This window comes from Monodon monoceros, unplaced genomic scaffold, assembly GCF_005190385.1.
Source record: "Monodon monoceros isolate NGI ecotype Baffin Bay Population unplaced genomic scaffold, NGI_Narwhal_1 Super_Scaffold_6, whole genome shotgun sequence".
NCBI lineage: Eukaryota > Metazoa > Chordata > Mammalia > Artiodactyla > Monodontidae > Monodon > Monodon monoceros.
Window position 1 is genome coordinate 9,384,716 of NW_021703783.1, and position 22,052 is coordinate 9,406,767.

General features: G+C 44.4%; 1 protein-coding gene across 1 annotated transcript; it reads left to right on the plus strand.

Annotated features, from left to right (window-relative positions):
* The first annotated feature begins 7,973 nt into the window (after positions 1-7,973).
* APOLD1 (apolipoprotein L domain containing 1) lies at positions 7,974-12,918 on the plus strand. The gene is made up of 2 exons (XM_029205919.1): positions 7,974-8,061; positions 9,309-12,918. Exons 1-2 carry the CDS (start codon positions 8,059-8,061, stop codon positions 10,050-10,052), a joined length of 747 nt encoding a protein of 248 aa, XP_029061752.1. The 5' UTR covers positions 7,974-8,058; the 3' UTR covers positions 10,053-12,918.
* The last annotated feature ends 9,134 nt before the right edge of the window (positions 12,919-22,052 follow it).

Below are 22,052 nucleotides of genomic sequence, written 5' to 3' on the forward strand. Positions count from 1 at the left end.
TATAGGAATCTGCTTTCCCTCATTTTCAAAGGTGGTTTAAACTTTTTTTTTTAGCATAGAAAGTAAAGGCAGAAATAAGTTTTAAAGTGCTAAATTTTTAGGGGAAAAGTAGATTATGAAAAGTTATTTTCTCATCTAACTCAAAAGCAAATAGAGTCAAAAACCCACTATAGTAACCATTTATTTTTAAAAAAGCAAAAACTAGAACATGAACAATCAACTTTCAGGGTGTTGGAATATACACCCTTGCTTCACTATAATATTTAATGTGGAATGACTGAATTCTTCTTATTAAAAATAGGCTTTAAACAAAGTTAAAAAAGAAAACCAGTATCTAACATTCTCTTGTCTACAAGAAACATGCTAAAAATGAAGCTATTCAAATATCTGAGATTTGAGGGAGCACTTAAGATTTATTATGCTTCTCTACATACAGAACAAGCAGGTGTTATAATCCAGGTTGCAATGATTGTTGCATATGTCTACCTTGGGAGAAAATGAGTAAGCCTGGGAGAGGAAGAGACAAAGGTAATTGTTTCCTGGTGTCCTGGGAGATAAGAGAATCTTTCCGGCTATCGAAGGGATGTGGACTGAGCTGCAGTCTTTCTGGCGCCGGAGGAAAAGGCATGTGGTAAAGATGCTACTATAATAGGGCCCATGGGGCCAACGCATCTGTATTAATGAGGTAATGTATGTTTCACCCACATAATCCCAGGTATTCTGTGCAGGTGTGCACACCTGTGGAAGAGAAAGTGGAACAAACTTAAACTGGCTTCAGTTTATCACATTAGGGAGGCTGGGGCAATTGAAGAGCTCCCAGTGTCAGATTTGTGCAGAACAAGCAAGATTTTCCAGGAAGAGGCAATTATGATAGATTCTCTCTTTAAAAATAAAAATCATATTATCAAGCGGTGATTTTCAAAATGATATTATATTGAATTCAAAACAGGTAAACTGATCAGTAAAATAGAATAGAGTTTCTAGAAGTAGATGTAAACAACAGTAACAAATCAATAAAAGACAAAGACAGTGATAACACATCTATAGAAAAGCATATTACTATTTTATAAAAGTGATCATTCTGGGCAAGAATAGCTTAACTCCCACCATGTACTATAATAAACTCCAGGTGGGTCAAATTAGATAAAAAACAAAGATGTTTTCTTTTTCTTTTTTTCCTCCAAGCATCAGTTTCCCTTTCCCTAATATACCACCCCAACCATAATTTCCTAGTGTGAATTTTTTTCTGTCTGACTATATGTAGTGTTGGTGGGAGGGTAAAGTTCTGTTACTGTTTTCCATTTGGAAGCTGAAGGTGATTTACCCTTTCTCTAACCACCCAGTACAGCCAGGGGATGGGCCCTTGACCTAAGCTCAGCCAATCCAGTGGTCACTCCTAGAACTTTGATTGTGATGCAAGGACAAGAAAGAACAGTGGGCCTTCCCTGGTGGCACAGTGGTTAAGAGTTCGCCTGCCGCAGGGGACGCGGGTTCGTGCCCCGGTCCAGCAAGATCCCACATGCCACGGAGCAGCTGGGCCCGTGAGCCACGGCCGCTGAGCCTGCGCGTCCGGAGCCTGTGCTCCGCGACGGGAGAGGCCACAGCAGTGAGAGGCCCGCATACCGCCAAAAGAAAAAAAAAGAACAGTGGTTGGTCAGTGACACCCGAACAGGTCATTCCAACTACAGACCAGCTGCTGTTCTTCCAGCTCTGGTGCTACAGAGCTCCTTGGTCCTTTCCCAATCTCAAGCATGTTTCCTCAGACTCACAGCAATAGTTTGTTTATACTGGCCAGGGTGAGATTCTTTCCATACCCATGTGGAGACTGCAATTCCAAAGAAATAACTGATGAAAGAAAAGACAACATGAAATGGTTGGTGGTGTCACAGCTCATCTCGGCCTATCTCCTTTACAAGGAAAGCACTCTGGTAGATGGTCTGATGGTTTGCATTTCTTCCTCTTGCCTCCTAATATGGGAGAGGTATACTTCTCTAACCCATTGACCTTGTCTTGGCCATGTGACTTGACTGACCAATAGAATATAAGTGGATATGATGGGTATCATGTCTGAGCAGAAGCTTTAAGAACGATTTGCCAAATTTTGCTTCCAAAATATATATTTTACATTATCCATTCCATTCTTCTACCAACACTGTCCAAACCCATGCTGATCTTATTCATCTACTTCAACAGCCTTCTAACTATCTCCTGGCTTTTAGCTGTGTGCCTCTGAAATCCACCCCTCACACATCTGTCAGTGATGGCAAATCTAACCTTAGCCACAGATTCAAAGCCTTCGATAGTTTCCTCTCCTCGACATGGCATTTGAGAGCCATCATGACTTGCCTCCCACCTATCCCTTCAGCCTCATCCCTGGACATCCCCAGCTTCCCACTTTATGCTGAGCAATAGGAAACTGCCTAAAGCATCCCGAACGCTGCACCATGCCTTTGTCCATTCTGTTCTCTTAGCTTGTCCTCTTCTTCCTCCTAATTTTTGTCCAAATAATCACTTCTGTTCAACTCTCAAGGTTCAGCTCAATATCAGTGCTTCTAGAAGGTTGTACCCAGTGCTCTGTAGGCATGCACTTTCCCTTGGTGCATTCATCCCTGGCACTTCCCACATGGTATTGAAATTATTTGTTCTGTATCCTTCTTTCCAATGAATTGCCTCCATTCTGGACGGCAGACACGGTATCTTATCCAGCTCTTTATCCTCAGAATCTAGCATGATGTCTGGCACATGTAGGTATTCAATACATGTTTGTGGAGCTGAAATAAACCAAAAAAATTAACCATGAGTATAAGAAAACTGTGAGTAGTGTCACAGCAGCTGGGATTCTTACAAAGCTAAAAACATTATAAATTGGTTCTTCTGGAAAGCAGTATGACAACATACGACAAAAACCATGAAAATGTTCATTCCCCTTCACTTGATATTTTCCTGTTTGTGAATACTCCCCAAAGAAATAATCCAAACAGGGAAAATTTACGCAGATGTTCCCGGCAACTCTAGTTAAAATAGTGAAAAAAACTGGAAGCAATCCAAGTGTCTAATAGGGAAATGACTAAGCAAACAATGGGATTATAACATAGCTATTAAAAATGACAGGGGTGGGCTTCCCTGGTGGCGCAGTGGTTGAGAGTCCGCCTGCCGATGCAGGGGACACGGGTTCGTGCCCCGGTCCGGGAAGATCGCACATGCCGCGGAGCGGCTGGGCCCGTGAGCCATGGCCCCTGAGCCTGCGCGTCCGGAGCCTGTGCTCCGCAACGGGAGAGGCCACGACAGTGAGAGGCCCGCGTACCGCAAAAAAAAAAAAAAAGACAGGGGTGAGGACTCTGTCATCATGGAGAAGTGTGTATCTGGAGGAATGTTAAATGGAAAAAAGAACACAGACCAGTGTTTAAACACTAGTGGTTAAGGATGTGTGGGTACGTTAATGAGGATCAGAGGCCAATTTGGAGAAATGAAAATGCATGGTGTTCAATATTCACTGGGTCTTTTCTTTCCTGTGCAGCTCCATGAGTTTATGACAATAATAGTTGAGATCTCATGCAACATAGATATCTTGCAGAATAAGGGCTCTAGGGACTTCCCTGGTGGCACAGTGGTTAAGAATCCGCCTGCCAGTGCAGGGGGCATGGGTTCAAGCCCTGGTCCAGGAAGATCCCACATGCCGTGGAGCAACTAAGCCCGTGAGCCACAACTACTGAGCCTGCGTGCCATAACTACTGAAGCCCGTGTGCCCAGAGCCCGAGCTCTGCAACAAGAGAAGCCACTGCAATAAGCCCGTGCACCGCAATGAAGAGCAGCCCCCGCTCCAGCAAAGACCCAACGCAGCCAAAAATAAATAAATAAATATTTAAAAAAAGAATAAGAGCTCTATATTTCCTACCAGGTTCATCAAATTATTATGAAAATAATGACACTTCTTCAAGGGATCAAAATACTTTAATTCAACAAGCAAATCTGAGTTTTACTATGTGCTAGAGCACTTACATGCTCATGAAATTTACAAAAAACATGGGCAAAGATCCTCAGGTGGATGTGTGTTATTATTTTAACTTATTTTTGTTTATTTGGGACTATACACATTAGGACCCAGTACAAAAGAAAGTCTGAAAGATCTTTGGCCTAAATCTCACATTCACAAATTGTCTCAATTTTACACTTTTGATATTGTCTCCAAAAAGGGTTTTATGTACAGTCACTGAGATATACTGAGAAAGGTTAAAAGGAAAAAGCCATCATCACATCACTTTAAACTTGTGTCACACTGCCAATGTAGTGCACTGTTTTATAAATCTGTGATTATCTTGTGAATAGCAAAATATTGACATTGTAAGATATATTACATTGCAATTAGATGAAATAAACCACAAATTTTTATATCTTGCTTTAAAATTTCTTCTTTTTTTATTTTTTATTGAAGTATAGTTGATTTACAATGTTGTGTTAATTTCTGCTGTAGCGACCAGGATGGATTGTCATACTAAGTAAGTCAGACAGAGAAACACAAATACCGTATGATCTCGCTTATATGTGGAATCTTAAAAAATGGTACAAATGAACTTATTTACAAAACAGAAATAGAGGCTTAAGAGGGAAGGGACATGGGGATATATGTATACATATAACTGATTCACTTTGTTGTACAGCAGAAACTAACAACATTGTAAAGCAGATATACTCCAATAAAGATGTGAATAAAACCCCCACAGAAATAGTCACAGGTGTAGAAAACAAATTTATGGTTACCAAGTGGGAAGCGGGGGAGGGATAAATTGGGAGATTGGGATTGACATATATACACTACTACATATAAAATAGATAACTAATAAGAGCCTACTGTATAGCACAGGGAACTCTACTCAATACTCTGTAATGACCTACATGGGAAAAGAATCTAAAAAAGAGTGGATATATGTATATGTATAACTGATTCACTTTGCTGTACACCTGAAACTAACACAACATTGTAAATCAACTATACTCCAATAAAAATTAATTTAAAAAATTTCTGCGAGGGCTTCCCTGGTGGCGCAGTGGTTGAGAGTCCGCCTGCCGATGCAGGGGACGCGGGTTCGTGCCCCAGTCCGGGAGGACCCCACGTGCCGCGGAGCACCTGGGCCCCGTGAGCCATGGCCGCTGAGCCTGCGCTCCGCAGCAGGAGGGGTTACAGCAGTGAGAGGCCCGCGTACCATAAAAAAAAAAAAAAAAAAAAAAATTTCTGCTGTACAGCAAAGTGATTCAGTTATACATATATACATTCTTTTCTTTAATAGTCTTTTCCATTATGGTTTATCATAGGACACTGAATATAGTTCTCTGTCCTATACAGTAGGACCTTGTTGTTTATAAAATTTCTTCTTTTTTAAAAAAATTCACTGAGACCCTTAAAAAATGGAGGTGACCCAGGCCTCTCTAGATCTCTGGGAGGCCCAGAATGTAATTATCACTTTATCTTTACAATGTGATAGTTTTAACTAGGGGCCCCAAACTAATGGGTTGTTAATAACTTAGCTATGTAAAACCTAACTTACAAACTGCTCTCTACTAGCTGTATGTACTGTTTCTGCTGCCATGTAACCGGTGGTCAGAAAAGCCACAGCTTTTACAGAGGCGGTTCACAGCCCTGGTGGCAGTTCAGAATCACCTATGTTTTTGCAGACCCCACTCCAGGACCTAGGTTCTCCAGGGCTGAAGTCTAGAGATTCCTATGCTTTGTTCCTTTTTTCTTTCCTGCGCTGTATTTTCTTACAGTTCCGGGACTCAGAATTCAAGCTAGTACTGTTAATAGTATGGTTTAGCTGTATCATAGGTTTAACAGATCTGAAGGCTACTCTGAAGGTCAATCACCATTTTCAATAGAACCTCTCCAGGGTGATGTGTTATAAGGGCCCAAAAAACAATTTAGAAAAGAAGTTTGAGGGTGCAGTCCACAGATTTTGGGAGGAACTGCCTATATAACACTTTTAATCAAAATACCTTCAATTATTCCTCAAATTTCTTATTGTGCTTAAATATATGAAAGTAAATAAATACCGAACCTAAGTGTTATGTTCAAGTGTCCATTCTTAGAAATGATGTGAAGGAGCAGGTTTTTATAAGCAGTAAAACCGCAACAAGCCCAAACTGTCAAATGACTGAATCCTTTTTGCTTCATAAAAACACAAACCTGGGGCTTCCCTGGTGGTGCAGTGGTTGAGAGTCCGCCTGCCGATGCAGGGGACGAGGGTTCGTGCCCCGGTCCGGGAAGATCCCACATGCCGCGGAGCGGCTGGGCCCGTGAGCCATGGCCGCTGAGCCTGTGCGTCTGGAGCCTGCTTTCGCAATGGGAGAGGCCGCAACAGTGAGAGGCCTGCGTAGCGCAAACAACAACAACAACAAAAACCCCACAAACCTGAAGAATATGGCTTTATAACATAGAGAAAAACAAATTCCAGGATGTGGGCTGAGGTCAGTACCCGTGCTGTCCATTCTCCTGTACCTTCTCCTCTTCTTCCTAGCTCTGTACTATGGTTACTGATGCTCTGGAGATGATGACCCTCTCTGTGTCCCAGCAACAGTCGCCATCCATGAAATAAAGATTTATTTGTGCTCATCTAAACGCAAAACACACAAGAAAATGTCCAGGGCAGTTAGAGGAGCATATGGGAACTGAGAATCAGGGTTACATTGTCTCACTTCCTGCCTACCCTACTCCCTATTCACCCTACCTTACATTCCCGTCGGAGTGATTATGTCTATGGGGTCAGAGGAAGACATTTTCCTATTTCTTACCTCAAAAGCACAGACAGACACTGAAGGCAGCTGACTAAGGGTTATGTTTATCCTTTGAGGAGCTGTTACCAGAATATTTGGACTTGGATCAAATTCAGAAAAATCAAGTTCAAAAGGACCGTGATCGTGAGAGCAGCAAATGGCATGGTGTTGATCAATGCAATGTCTAGTTATAATGGTGGTGGATTTAATTGTGTTCCAGAAAGATATGGCTGTTAAGGTTTTCCAGATGAACCAGAGATCTGAGACAATAATTATTTAAGTTTAAATCCACTTTGGCCTTCCTTATTTGAAGGTAAGAGTGTTAGAAGAAGGATGATATATCTGGGACCCTGTGGTAGGAAGCTTCCAGGCTGAACTGCCACCACCTATGTGATTGCCCCAGAAAGCATCCACAGATGCTATACACGTTTTCCTCTCCCGAATGATCCAGAAAATTGCCCTTCAGCCCGTGCTTCATTACGTGGGGTAGAATGCATTCATATAACTATTGCCTGGGCTACAATTGCTGCTTCAGATGACAACCCAGGAAGCCGAATCCCTGCTGCTGTTGAAAGTGTATAATTAGCTCCTTGTGCAGCCTGACCCCATTGATTCTTCTGACGCATTTGGCTTGAGGTGTGCCCTTTCTGGGACCTCCAATATCTTCTCCACAGCTGGAGATGCCCCAAACTGCACGCAGCACTTCCTGTGGGCGTGGTTTTGCATTCTGAGGGCTGCGCGCAGAGTGAACCACGTGTTTCAAATGCTCACAGATTCACGGCGCTTCTTTTAAAACACAGGAGTGGGTTGCGAGTGGCTCTGTTAGACACAAGAGAATCCCCTCCTTCCTTTTTCTTTTTAAAAAGTGATTTTGTAATGGTAGCCTCTCAAGAAACACTATAATTGGTCAGCCTGGGGTGCGTTAGATGTCCTACCAGATAACGTCATTAGCTATTCTCAGGAGAGGAGAGGAAAGGCAGGGTATGCCCCCTGGGACAATGACAACACTTGTTTCAAGTTGGGGAAGAGCCTGTGGCTCTTTTCCTGCGTTTGGAGGAAAGCGAACACACAATGTTCATTTCCTAAATACGGGATGTGCTGCGAGGCTGGCGTGTCATTTTCCACCATGTCACATCCTTCTGGATGGAGGCAGCAGGGGCCAGGACAGGAAATGGCAAATTCTCAGAATGAGACAAGGCTTTCCCAGTGCAGTCATTGGCTCTCTGGAACTATAAAGCGTGCTCATCCAGAAACAGCCTCAGATTTTTCTTTCCCGGAGATAGCCCGAAGTGAATGGTAAGTGGGGAGGCCAGAGGGATGCTGTCTGAAAAATAGCCATTGGACTTGTAATACTGGGGTTATATCCTTGGTCTGTTATATATTTTGAGTAACTTTGTCTCATTTTGCTCAGAGGTGTCTTTATCTGTAAATTTGTCAGTGGTGGGTGGAATTATGGAGGCATGCAAGTAAAGTGAAGACTTAGGAGTCAGGAGACCAAGATTCTAGACTGGGCTCTGAAGAATCAGCTGCATCTGGAATGTGTCTGTGTTTCGATTTCCTCATCTTCCAGTTGAGAATGATGATTTCTGCCCTGATATCTCACAGTAGTGAAATCTTCCATTTCTGTGGCTTCTGTGCCTCTTCCAAGAAGTTCCTGATAATAAGGAGTACAGTGGATATGAAGGGAGGGATTTTTGGCAACTAGGAAGGATGTACTTTTACCCAGGATGGACAGTTCTCTCTGTCAGTCATCTTCAATTGGCTTCAATTCAACTTGGTACAGGTAGCCCTCAGTGAGTTGTTAAAAAATTTTTGGCCACTTTTAAAATCGTTCCTCACTTTTAAAGGAAGCTTTCATAATAGAGGGACATAGTGGTGCTAATTTAATGTAATTTATTTTAAATTAAGCACACATCAAAGAATGAAATTTCTGAAGACCCGATGAGCTCTAATTAGAAGAAGTGGCGCAAACCACATCTTAGGCTTGATTCTAAGATAAGAGACAGGGAAAAAAAAACAAGCAGAAGAGTTGCTTCAGGCGAGCATCTAACTTAGAAAGATTAGTTTCCTTACACTTGATAGACGGTGTGATTTTTGAGTTTTTGGTGGCTTGTGTTTTTCACTCATCAGAGAGAAAAAGAAGAAAACAACCCTTTTGCAATAAGAGTATTGCAAAACTCTTAGGATCCCAGTCTTCATGTAAGGAAAGGGCCTTGTAAAGGGGTACAACGTAAGGCTTGCAAAGTGTCACCTTTCAGAGGAGAGGCCTCAATATTGCAGTGGACTTCTAATACCACCACTCCCTTATTTAGCAGATAAGAAAATCCATCCTTGGCGTACCCTGGGAGAAAAAGCGGACAAGAGCATTCTTCCTATTGGCTTACTCGGATTTAAGGTCCTGAGAACTGGAGGACTTGTCCCAGATTATAGAACGGGTCTTTCAGAACTTGACGCATGACTCACTGGAAAATGACCCGTTTCCCCTTGGGTGGAAGCAGCTGTTGTGCTTGACTCCGGGCTAATCGCGTGTCGTGTCCCCGCAGGGCATGGAGGGGCCGGAGGGCCGGGAGCCGCAGGGCGCGGATGCGCTGCGCCGCTTCCAGGGCCTGTTGTTGGACCGCCGCGGCATGCTGCACGGGCAGCTGCTGCGCCTGCGCGAGGTGGCCCGGCGCCTCGAGCGCCTCCGCCGGCGTTCCCTGGCGGCCAACGTGGCGGGCAGCTCGCTGAGCGCGGCGGGCGCGGTCGCAGCCATCGTGGGACTCTCGCTCAGCCCCGTCACCCTGGGGGTCTCTCTGCTGGCGTCCGCCGTGGGGCTGGGGGTGGCCACCGCCGGAGGGGCCGTCACCATCACGTCCGACCTCTCCCTGATCTTCTGCAACTCCCGGGAGTTGCGGCGGGTGCAGGAGATCGCGGCCACCTGCCAGGACCAGATGCGCGAGATCCTGAGCTGCCTCGACTTCTTCCTTCGCGGGCAGGGCCGCGGGGACCGCCAGCTGCTGCAGAGCGGGAGGAACGCCTCCATCGCGCTGTACAACTCGGTCTACTTCATCGTCTTCTTTGGCTCCCGCGGTTTCCTCATCCCCAGGCGGGCCGAGGGTGCCACCAGGATTAGCCAGGCCGTGCTGAAGGCCAAGATCCAGAAACTGGCCGAGAGCCTGGAGTCCTGCACCGGGGCTCTGGACAAGCTCAGCGAGCAACTGGAGTCCAGAGTCCAGCTCTACACGAAGAGCAGCCGTGGCCACGACCTCAAGATCTCTGCTAACCAGTCCGCTGGGCTGTTTTTCTGAGAATACCTTTTCCCCCTAATGACCGAGGCCAGAAACCATCCTCATGGGATGCTCCAGATTTGTAGCTCCCTCAGGAAAACACCAAGTTGGGTTAGGAGCTGAATGCAAAGGATGAGAAAAACTGTTCTTCAACAGTTTGAGAACAGTGGTTTGAGCCGAGGCTGGAGAGGGTTGCAGACATTGCCACCCTTTGGGTCTTCTCCAAGCCCCACTAGGCTTTGAAGTCCTCCAAAAACCTCTAAGAGGAGACACTAGCTTTAAAACCTCTCTGCCAGAGTTTCTGAGTACAAAGAAATCCAGAATCCAGAGCAAATCAGACCCTCTCGGAACTGTGTAGGAGGGTTCAGAACCCAAGAGAGGCACCTCCCGCTAACACGTGTCCCCTCCCCTCTCAGCGTGCCCACTCATGGATCCAGCCTGCAGATGGAGTGGACCTTCCTGGGTGTCTTCATATCCAGACCTCCAAGGTACTCTGAGAGGGGAAACCAACTAAATGGTCACCTAAGTCCCACCCCCTTGCAGAAGAAACTGAGGCCAAGGAAGAGGAAATGACTAACAGCTTCGTTTACTGACATCATAGCGCAGAGAAGGGAGCAATGGCTTTTGAGTTAGTCCTGGGTTTACTGTCTAAGACTTGGCTTACTGGTCTGTAAAATGGATGCTAAAACCTCACCCTGTTGGGAGGTATTAAGTGAGATAAAGTGCCAAGCACAGTGTCTGGGTCACAAAGTGTGGCCCCCCTGGGCTGGCAGCGTCACCTGGGGACTTGCTAGAAAGGCAAATTCTTGGCCTCAACTCTAGACTTAAGGAGTCAGAAATTCTGGAGGTGGGGCGCAGCAACCTGTGTTGAAACAAGCTCTTGGGGTGATTTGATGCCGGATAAGGTTTGAAAACCGCTGCAAGGGATGTTGGTTTCTGATCCTCTGATGAGCTTTCACGAAGTCTATAGCCTCTCTGGGTTCCGTGGTCTTCAGAGTCATTCACAAAAGGTCAAGGACAGTGTCCCAGAGGTAAAAGAAAGAAGGTGCGTGGGGACGGCTGTGTCAATGCTTCCTGGGGCAATTTCCTGCCAGGTGAACTAAGGGATGTAACAGTATCAGCCCTTTAGAGGGCAGTGTTGCCCACTCGTTGTAAAAACTGGTACAGAAAGGAATGTGAATTTAATGGAAATTGACTTTTATTACCTTCTCTGAAAACCTCCAGACCATTTTTTAATTATTTATTTTAAGTTTCTTATTTAATTACTGTTTATTATTAACCTTTAATTTTATTTAACCACAACATTAGGAAATAATAGGAATAGCAAGTTGCTGAATGGGAGACTACTGAGGTTCTTTTCGGGAGATGAAGCTGAGTTTGCCTTTCTAAGGTGGGCCATGAGCTGAAAATAGCATTGCTTTCCTTGAATAAGTCTCTCTCCTTCAGAGGGGAATTTTTTCCCCCAGTGTTTTAAATGAACCTTTTAAGTAAATGTGGGAAGTTCTGAATAGAGAGACCAGGAGCTGAATTTAAGCTTACAAATGGAGGCTTGACTTGTCAATATACAGATGATGCAAGCGTATCTATCCTGAAGGTACAAGATTTTGCCAGCAGATAACACTTGACCTGAAAAGCCTTCCCTATTTCGTTCAGGGGGGAAAAAAACCAATTAGAGGCATATGAAGGAAGCACTTGGAAGCCTGATGTCCTGTGAAGTTGGGTTTTATGGGCGATAGACAAATTAGCTTGTGTTATGATGGTGATGTGTTATATTTTCACTTTGGGAGCTGTAAGAAATCTGTAAACTGTCTCTTAGAAAATACTTCCAATTTCTTCAATTTCCATTCCTACAAATGTACTGTTGAAAAGTCTTTGGGACCACACGCACAATAAAACTTGGCTGTATTATTTAATTATCTAATATGCTTTAAATTTACCCAGTTGACCCCCATGCTTCCCAATGATGGCAGGGTGTCTGAGGAAGTGTAACTTCAGTGCTGGGGAGAGGGGTTGATGTTTCTATATTTTTATTTTTCCTATAAATGGCAATGGATCTGTATCCTGGTTTATTCTGAAGTTGGTACCAGTTGTGTTTTTTTAAACCGGTGTCATTTCCTAGATTGCCTTGCACAGATGCTAGCATTTTAGATGACCAGAATGTACTTCACAGGGTTGTGTTATGTTATAAAGGTACAATCACTGCCTAACCTCATCTTTTATTAATGCTTAAGTTTAACTTATATTCTTCCAGTGCCTGAGCCGTTCCCCAGAAATAAACTGGGCATTTTTGGAAGCCCCAGCCTCAGCGGCAGCAACAGCAACCATTTCATATTATTAGGGTATTTTGCATGTATCGAAGTCTTAAACTCTTGAAGTTATAATTTCAGTGACCCACTGTACATCTAAGGCAGGGTGTCTACTTTGGAACAATACTTTGCACGTTATAGGAGCTCAGTAAATGCATTTGAATAATTTAATGAACTGCTTAACCATATTAAGAGGAATCTGTTGATAATGAAAGAGCATCTATCCTCTTATGTGTCTGTTATAAAGATGGAAGCCTCTACCAGGATTTAAGTCAAGTTCAGTTAAATGGATCCTAGAGACAAGCATTTTCTTTATTTCTTTTGTGGGAACGTGAATAAGGCTTTTCCTTAAGGCCTTCATTCTATAAAACAGATTGAAATGGTATGTTGTAAAGGGAAGAAGAGAAAGGGGTATTTAGATTACAAGTGTACTTCAGAAAAATACCCGAGTTCGAAAAATAAATATGTTCATATTGAAGGTTTAAGTGCTTCTGTTGGTTTCTGGGGTTTACAATCCTGTGGATTGTTTTCTTTCACAATAAAGGAGATTCATTTGGTTCTGCATTTCAAGGGTTCAATAAAGCTACATTCTACTCTATTAAAAAGATAATCCTTAGCAGACATTTCTGATTCTAATCGCTTTGATGCATTTGTCCTCAGGCGCCTGTTATTTCCAATGTGGTAAATGTCAAAGTCAAAAGTATTTACTGGGAGAAAAAAGAGAGAGAAGAGTGGTGTAGAAGGCACTGTAGATCAGATATGTCAAACAATTTGTCAACTTGATATATTTCTCACTCAAAGCCTTGGCGTGAAAAGAAAGTAGAAGGAATGGAGATGTTGAGAGAAAGACATTGTGCAGAGATAAATGGGGATACCATTAAATGCAGCAAAGTTTGAATTCCACATTTTTTTTCCCATTGTAGCAAAATCAGTCCTTCCCTTTATTGAAATAAATTGCCCAGTCCTCAAACATCTTCTTCTTCTTCTTTTTTTTTTTGGCCGTGCTATGCTGGCTTGTGAGATCTTATTTCCCCAACCAGCGATCAAACCTGGGCCCGGCAGTGAAAGCACCGAGTCCTAACCCCTGGACCGCCAGGGAATTCCCAACTTCTTTTTTTTTTTTTTTTTTCGGTACGCGGGCCTCTCACTGCCGTGGCCTCTCCCGTTGCGGAGCACAGGCTCCGGACGCGCAGGCTCAGTGGCCATGGCTCACGGGCCCAGCCGCTCTGCCGCATGTGGGATTCTCCCGGACCGGGGCACGAACCCGCGTCCTCTGCATCAGCATGCGGACTCTCAACCACTGCGCCACCAGGGAAGCCCTAGATCAATTTTTAAAGAGTTATCAACTCATGTATAGGAATTCTCTTATTATCTAGAAATCAGACTTCCAGCAGTTTCAAACCTTTGAACATAATTATAACCTGAGAAGTAATTGAAAAGAATCCCAGAATCAGCCAAATTAGGTTTCACAAAACCCAAACGCTAGAGAGAGGCAGAGAGGGAAGGCAAGGGCCAGCATCTATATTAGGAAGGCAAAACTTTCCCAGGGGTCTCCACGGGACTTCACCTGGCAAGTCACTGATCTTAACCGTGCAAAGCAAGCTGGGAAATGTAGTACTTTTAGCTAAGAACTAGCTGTTCCCCAAACACCTAGGATTCTGTTTGTAAGGACAAAAAGTAGGATGGACATTGGGTCGAGGGGCCAGCAGTCCAAACAAAGAGCCTACAGTGGTTGCTGCAGTGAGTTGAGAACTTCTGCTGAAGGTAACCTGGAGGTAATCTCGCTATCTGAGTCCCAGCCTGAGTCCGCATCTTGGAAACATCCCTGGATGTTGCGCTGTTAATGACTGTGCAACCGAAAAAAGAAAAAAAAAGGCTGTGCTGGCAGGATCCTGGCTGTTTGCGAAGGCCAGCCACAAGCTGGGACCATATCTTTGGTAAAGCATATGGTATTCCTGTCATAAGAAGTAACCTTTTAGTTAATTGCAATAAATCTCTCCTTGTTGAGTTGACAGGAGTTTGGAAAATTGTTACTTTTTGCTCCTGGCAAACTCATAAGAGGAAAGTAAACCCTGCTGTGGTCTGGACTAGGACAAAGAGTGAGCCCTAAGATCTGGAAATAATCCCTTAGCAACCAGAGAGCTGTTAGAAGAGGGGAAATTGTGCTGTTGAAGCGAGACCCCTAAGGGGCAGGAATGAACCTTAGGGACCCTCAGCATCCCCCAGTTCTGATTGGCATTAGCACTGGGTTGTGGAGAGAAGCCCCTCCAACGTGGTCTTGCCTGTACAGATAAAGCTCGTCCATACGAAGCTACGCCTGCAGAGAATGACGTTTAATCCCATTCTGTGTTTCCAGTGTAACCCCAGGGATGGGAGTGCTGGCAGGTCTGCAACCTGATTTGCCCCAGAACTTTAGCAATGAGTCATGGCCAAGGCCTCTGACTCTCAAGAGCACAGGGCAGCCACAGCAGGACTTGTTCCAGCATTTGTGCGCATCCAGTTGCTAAATTAATAAAACAGTTGTAATTGGGAGAAGCTTTTTGTGTAAAGGGAGTTGGGGAAGGGCAGTGATATCTAAAATCTTTCTTTTAGGCTCCAAATTTTTTGTGCCATTTTCCCTGGTTGACATGGGGACATTTATTAAAACTGATCTTGTTATTCAAACTGCACTGAACTTATTTACAAAACAGAAACAGACTTACAGATATCAAAAACAAACTTATGGTTACCAAAGGGGAAACGTGGGTGGTGGGGGAGGGATGAATCAGGAGATTGGCATGAACACACACACACACTATATATAAGATAGATAACCAACGAGGACCTATTGTGTAGCACAGGGAACTCTACTCAATATTCTGGGATAACCTATATGAGAAAAGAATCTAAAAAAGAATGAATATATGTATATGTATAACTGAATCACTATGCTGTACACTTGAAACTAACACAACATTGTAAATCAACTATCCTCCAATAAAATTAAAATTTAAAAAACTGCACCGTCGGGGCTTCCCTGGTGGCGCAGTGGTTGAGGGTCCGCCTGCTGATGCGGGGGACATGGGGTCGTGCCCCGGTCCGCAAGGATCCCACATGCCACGGAGCGGCCGGGCCCATGAGCCCGCAACGGCAGAGGCCACAACAGTACCGCAAACAAACAAACAAACAAACAAAAAACTGCACTGTCAAAATTTCATTACAGAACAATACTTTTCTAAATGCTTAAATAAAATGACATTTAGATAATAAAGTTAGAAAATAAATGTGGATATTTAAAGATGATAATGGTAGTTAACATTTATGGAAAACTTACTAGGTATTGTTCTAAGTACAATTTGACATGTGTTATCACACTTACAAACATCTTATGAGGTAGACACTGTAATTACCGCATATTGTTAGATAAAGAAGGTAAAGAACTGAAAGGTTGTACAGCTAGCAAGAGCTGCCCCAGGATTTGAATCCTGGTAGCCTGACTCCAGAGTTATGCCCTTAGTTCTTCTGAGACCAAGTATATTCCTAATGTAAAATAATGGCCCACAAGAGTGACAACATTAATAACAAGGCTGACAGATTCATTCATCCAGAAAACATTTACTGAGTACTCACCTTGCATCACCTACTGTCATTTGTGAGCAGTGCAGACAGGGTTCTAGATCTTATGGCCCCAACAATCTAGTCATTCAGGTAGGGTATACTCTGATACCAGTAGGTTAATTGATAAGAAATTAGAATGCAGTTTTGCAAATGGCTAGGATGTGCAAACAGCAATATAGGGGCAATTTGAGAATGATGAAACTTCAGTTTGGATTGTAAAAACTTGTGCATAGGTATTTTGTAATGCTGCCCCAGACGTCCCAGACATGGCAACATTCTTGTGAACAAAACACGTGAAACGGAAGGATGTGATTAATAAGAGAGTTTTGCTAACTGTTGATGTGTTGGGATGAAGGTATGGAAAAAGCCCACACAGACATGAATAAAGGAATTACTGGTTCAACAGGCCTTTCCAGATCTTGCATAAAAACCTCTGAAAATGAAACTACTTGGGGTCATTCCATCGAAACTACCACTGAACCTGCTTGTCAGTTTTCTTCCTTTTAGGGGTGTGTATTCAATTTCAGTATGGTAGCTATGAACTAAATCTGCTGGACACTTGTGGGTGAGTAGACAGGTGTGAATAGGAATAAGACTCTAATAATCATAAAATTATTCAAAATAATAATGCTTTGTCTCTGGATGATTTGTTTTTAACATTGCTCCCTGAGCTTTTGCATGGCGAACACTATTAATTGTTGGACTTTCTTTCTTTTTTTTTTTTTAACCATCAACAAGTTATTAATTTTCAAGACCTCAAGGAAAGCATTTCTGTTGATTTCTCTGTTACTCAAAGGACCTTTCTTTGATGTTTGAGCACCTCTGGCAATTCACACTCTACCATCATCTAATTATCACTGGAGGGAATTCCCTGGCAGTCCCGTGGTTAGGACTCCACTGCCTGGTGGCGCAATGGTTGGGGGTCCGCCTGCTGATGCAGGGGACGCGGGTTCGTGCCCCGGTCCGCGAAGATCCCACATGCCGCGGAGAGGCTGGGCCCGTGAGCCATGGCCGCTGAGCCTGCGCGTCCGGAGCCTGTGCTCCGCAACGGGAGAGGCCACAGCAGTGAGAGGCCCTCGTACCGCAAAAAAAAAAAAAAAAAAAAAAAAAGGCAACATCGGTATCCCAGCTGCCTACCTTGAAATCTCATTCTTATCTCCCAGTCTTTCCCTCCCTTATTTCTCTGATATACCTTTGCCAAGGTGTATCCTTCCCCTTAAATGTCTCTCTAGTGCTTTCTGATCCATTCCACTGCTACCCTAACCCATGTAGGCTTTTACCTCCTAACGCTTCCAACAACCTTCAAACTGGTTTTCCCGATTCCAGGTTCTTTCTGCTCAAATTCATGCTATACTCCAATCCTTGATTCATTGACATAAATCATGGATTTCCTCATATTACAATCTAATGGAGCATCACCTTACCTAAAACTTGACTCTGAATTTGAATACACACCCCAGAGAGGGTTCCTGCGATGTTTGTTATATTTTAACCGTGGATTATGATGGGTGATGCTGAGAAGGGCTAAGACAGACTTAATCCTGTGGAGTTCTTTTCATTTCATTTATTTATTTATTTATTTAGGTTGCTCCAGGTCTTAGTTGTGGCATGCGGTCTTCTTAGTTGCGGCGTGTGAACTCTTAATTGGGGCATGCACGTGGGATCTAGTTCCCCGACAAGGGATCGAACCCGGGCCCCCTGCATTGGGAGCGCAGAGTCTTACCCCCGGACCACCAGGGAAGTCCCAATCCCGTGGTTTTAATGGAAAAAACAATAAAGTACTTTATGGACTTTGCAAAAAGGGCCGAGTCTGGAAGAACAGGTCCAAGCGGGGAGGAGCCTTAGGAGGGGGATGAAGGTGGAAAGCAGAGGGCAAGCAGCTGGGATAGGCAGGGTTGGGCCATCCCTAGGGGAATATCCTCCATGAAGCTGCAGGTATCCTGGTTTTGAGTGACCTGGAGGGAAGAATCAGACCACCACATACCAACAAAACAAACTGTTTGCAGGACCTTCGATGGTGAGAAACAGGAGCAGAGAGGAAAGGTGGTTGAAATTGATGTCTCACCTCCACAGGCTCTTAAACCTGTGCAGTTGGCATAAAAAGAAAATGCACGCCCAGTTCTAGGTCAGCACTATTTTGTAGCTGAATCATAAATCTATGGAGATGACAATGAACTTCCTGACCTCTGAAATCTTTCCTCCCCAGAGAGGCCTCCTTTTAAAGGCGTGTTATCCAAAGAAGGGAAGACTTCAGAGTGACCTGGGGTTCCATGTCCCTCCTCTCCAATGTGACCAGTTCTGTAAGCTCTGTCTTGAAGTTGCTAATTCACATTCACCTCTCAGAACAGGAGAGGGGGACACCGGTGTGCAGGAGCTGCTAAGTGAGGTTTTTCCTTTGTGTACCACCCTCAGAGTGGACCTTGTCTCCGTACCACTGCCTTACTTACAAGGAAAGCTGTCGGGCTTCTGTCCTCACCAGGAATGACCAATCTTGGCTCAGGGTAATAACCTGTCTCCAGAAGCTCAGTTTAGTTCACGACATCTTTTACACACAAGGATATGGCCTTTCCACATCACAATGGCTGCTTCATCTCTCCTTCCTCAACCCCTCCCATATACACTACACACCTGCAGACACTCGGCTAATCATTCATTCAACTAAATAGTTATTGAGTGCCTACTATTTGCTTGGTCTATTTCTAGGCACTGAGCATAGAGTAGTGAACAAAAACAGTCAAATGTCTTGACTGTCATGGACTTTGATTCTAGTGATGACAGGGAGCACAGACATAAAGAAATAAACGTCTGGTTTGCAAGATGGTGTGTATTCATTTGCGATTGCTGCTGTAACAAGTTATTGCAAACTTAGTGGCTTAAAATAACACAAACTAATTTTCTTACAGACAGAAGTCTGATGTGGGTCTCACTGAGCTAACATAAGGTAGTTGACAGGGCTATGATCCTATCTGACGGATCTCAGGGAGGATCTGTTTTCTTGCCTTTTCCACCTTCTACAGGCTGCTGCTTTCCTCAGCTTATGACCCTCTTCCACCCTCTTCAAAGCCTGCAATGATGATTGAGTGCTTCCCCACTGTGCCACTCTGAACTTCTGCCTTTTCTTCCACTTTCAGGGCCCTTTGATTACATTGGGGCCACCTGGACAATCCAAGATTATCTCCCTATTTTAAGGTCAGGTGATTAGTGACCTTTATTCCATCTGTAACCTAATTCCCCTTTGCCACGTAACATAAAATGTTCACAGATTCTAGGGATTGGGATGTGTGCATCTTTGGGGTCATTATTCTGCTTACCATTGGCGATAAGTGCCATGAAGAAAAACAAAACAGGGAGAGAGAGAGAGAGTATGGGGAGGGGGTGGTTTGCAAGACCTTGATGACAAGGTGACACTTGAGTGAAGACCTGAAGTTGGTGGGGGAGAGAGCCAAGAGGGTACCTGAGGACAGAGAATGCCAGGTGAAGGGAACAGAAAGGACAAAGAGGCTGAGGCAGATGCATGCCTGATGTGTTTAAGGAACAGTGAGAGTGGAGTAGGGGAGGGGAAGTGCAGTGACGGAATGAGTTCGGAGGGATGTCGGCTGGAACATGTAGGGCTTTACGGACAGTTGTAAGGACTTTGACTTTGACTCTGAGATGGGAAATCTTTGGAAAGTTTTGAGCAGAGTAGTGATCTGATCAGACTTAACGTTTTAAAAAGATGCCTTTGCTGCTATGTTGAGAATTTGCAGTTGAGGGAGTGTGAGTAGTGGCAAGCGAACTAGTTAGGAGGTTGGTTAGCAGACTAGATAGGAGGCAAGTGGACTAGTTAGGAGGCAAGCAGACTAGTTAGGAGGCTATTACAGTAATCCAGGTGAGAGCTGTTGGTGGCTGGGAGTGGAGAAAAGTAGTCAGATTCCAGATATATGATGAAGGTGGACCAACAGGACTTGTTGACGGATTGGATGTGGGAGCGGGGAGAGAGAGAGGAGTTTGGGCCTGAGCCATTTAGAAGGGTGATGCTGCTATTACCTACCATGGAGAGGACAGGGAGATGCGAGTCATGGAATCAGGAGTTCAGTTTTAGGCACGTCAAGTTTGAGCTACCTGATGTATCCAGGAGGAAAGATGATGAGACAGTTGAATATATGAGTCTGCAGTTCAAGGAAGGAGGTAGGGGGAGCTATAAACTTGAGGATTCTTAGCAAACAGGAGGCATTTCAAGCCATGAGAGTGGATGTGACCACTATGGGAATAAGTGGAACTAGAGAATACGGAGACTAGGTTCGAGCCCCAGCTGGTCCTCTACCGTTGAGTGAGGAGCCAGTGGAGATGAAGGGGGCTAACTGGGAAGACTGAGAAGGAGTAGCCGGCAAAGCAGGAGACAAATCAGGTGTCTCTGGTATCTTGGAAGCCAAGTGGAAAGGGTTTTTCACGGAGGACAGCGCCAAATGCTGCTGAAGGGTCAAGTCAAATGAAGGATGAGAATTGGCCATTGGGCTTAGCAGCATGGAGGTCACTCCTGACCTGCCAAGTGGGAAAACAGAGGCGAAAGTGGTTTTGAGGGACAAGAATTGGAGGCAGCACAGGTGGACCTCTCTCTTGAAGAGTTTTGCTGTCAAGAGGAACAGAGAAGTGGGCCTTAGTTGGAGGGGGATGTGTGGTCATGAGAAATGCTTTTCAAGATGAGGAGAAATAATAGCACATGTGTATGCTATGGGGATGATCCAGTGGAGAGGGAAGAGCTGATAGTCCGGGAGGGAAAAGGGAGACTTGAGAGGAACGTCCTGGAAGGAGTAAGCGGGGGTGGGATTCAGCCCCAGAGCACGGGTGGAGGCGTGGCCTTCGTTTGGTAGGAGCATTGAAAGCACACCCGGGACTTCCCTGGCGGTCCAGCGGTTAAGACTCCGAGCTTCCTCTGCAGGGTGCCTGGGTTCTGATACCTGGTTGGGGAACTAAGACACTAAGATCCCGCATGCCAAAAAAAAAAAAAAAGCACATCCTCTGAATGAGAGGGAAGGTGGGCAGGTGATTAGATGGGTGTGGGAACTTGTAGTGGAAAAGCTGAGATTTTCTTCATTTTCCCTTGAAATAGGAAGTGAGGTCATGGGATGAGAGTGACAATGGGAGAGGAACACGGGATGGTTGACAGGTCATTTAGGAGAGGATGCGCTGAGGAAATGCACTAAGCTTGCCAGGAAGCATGAAGGGCCACTTACAGAGGGACAGTGTGGTGAATGTGTTTTAATGATGTATCATCGGGGAAGCATAGTTCTTTTCCTTCAGAAGGTTGGCTAGTTAGGGTTCTTAGATTCAAAGAGCAGAAGCTCCTCCAACTAGTTAAGCAGAAAAGGAATTTATTAATTTATGTTTAGACGTTATATATTACTTGCTAATGCATTAAAGCATAACGAGGAAGAATCTCCAAGAAGGTGAAAGTCAGGTTTGGGGGCAATGCAGCCAGAAACAATGCCCCAAGCTGGAGATCACTGCTCCAGCAGAAACTCCACTGCCACTGTCACTAAGCTAGGATACCTCAGACTGCATGTCCCACAAACGCTCTGGACACCAGAACCTTTGCCACTGCTGCCCACTTAAGCTGGACACCTGTGCCAATGCCAGTGTCCACTTCCTCGCGTTGCTCTTTTCTGAACTAAGCTCTGGAGGGGTGTGTCTGCTTGGTAGAGAGCAAGTCATGTGTCTGAGCCCTGGGTGCAAGGGAGAGTGGGAGAGTGAATTTCTGGTTTCTACTTAAGGAGAAGGACTTGTATGGGGAGAACTTTGCACATCATTGGAAAATTGTCCAAAAGATTTTGGGCTATCACCAAGCATGAGAAATTGTCCAGGATAGCAGTTAATGTTTTATTTTATCTGTTTACTTCAAACACTTAGACATTAAACTTCTACTTAAATTCCTATGCTTCCATTTGAAAGTGTGGCTGGAAGCCGCTGTGTATTATACTTACTATTTCATTGCGGCAATGGTATCTGGATTGCCAAGGAATTTCTTAAATACCTCCATTTCTAGCAAGTTGTTTTCTAAACAATTGTGTCCTCATTTAAAATAAGACTCATATGAAAGGAATACGAAACAACCAGGAAATCAGGAAATGAGTCCAAGCTG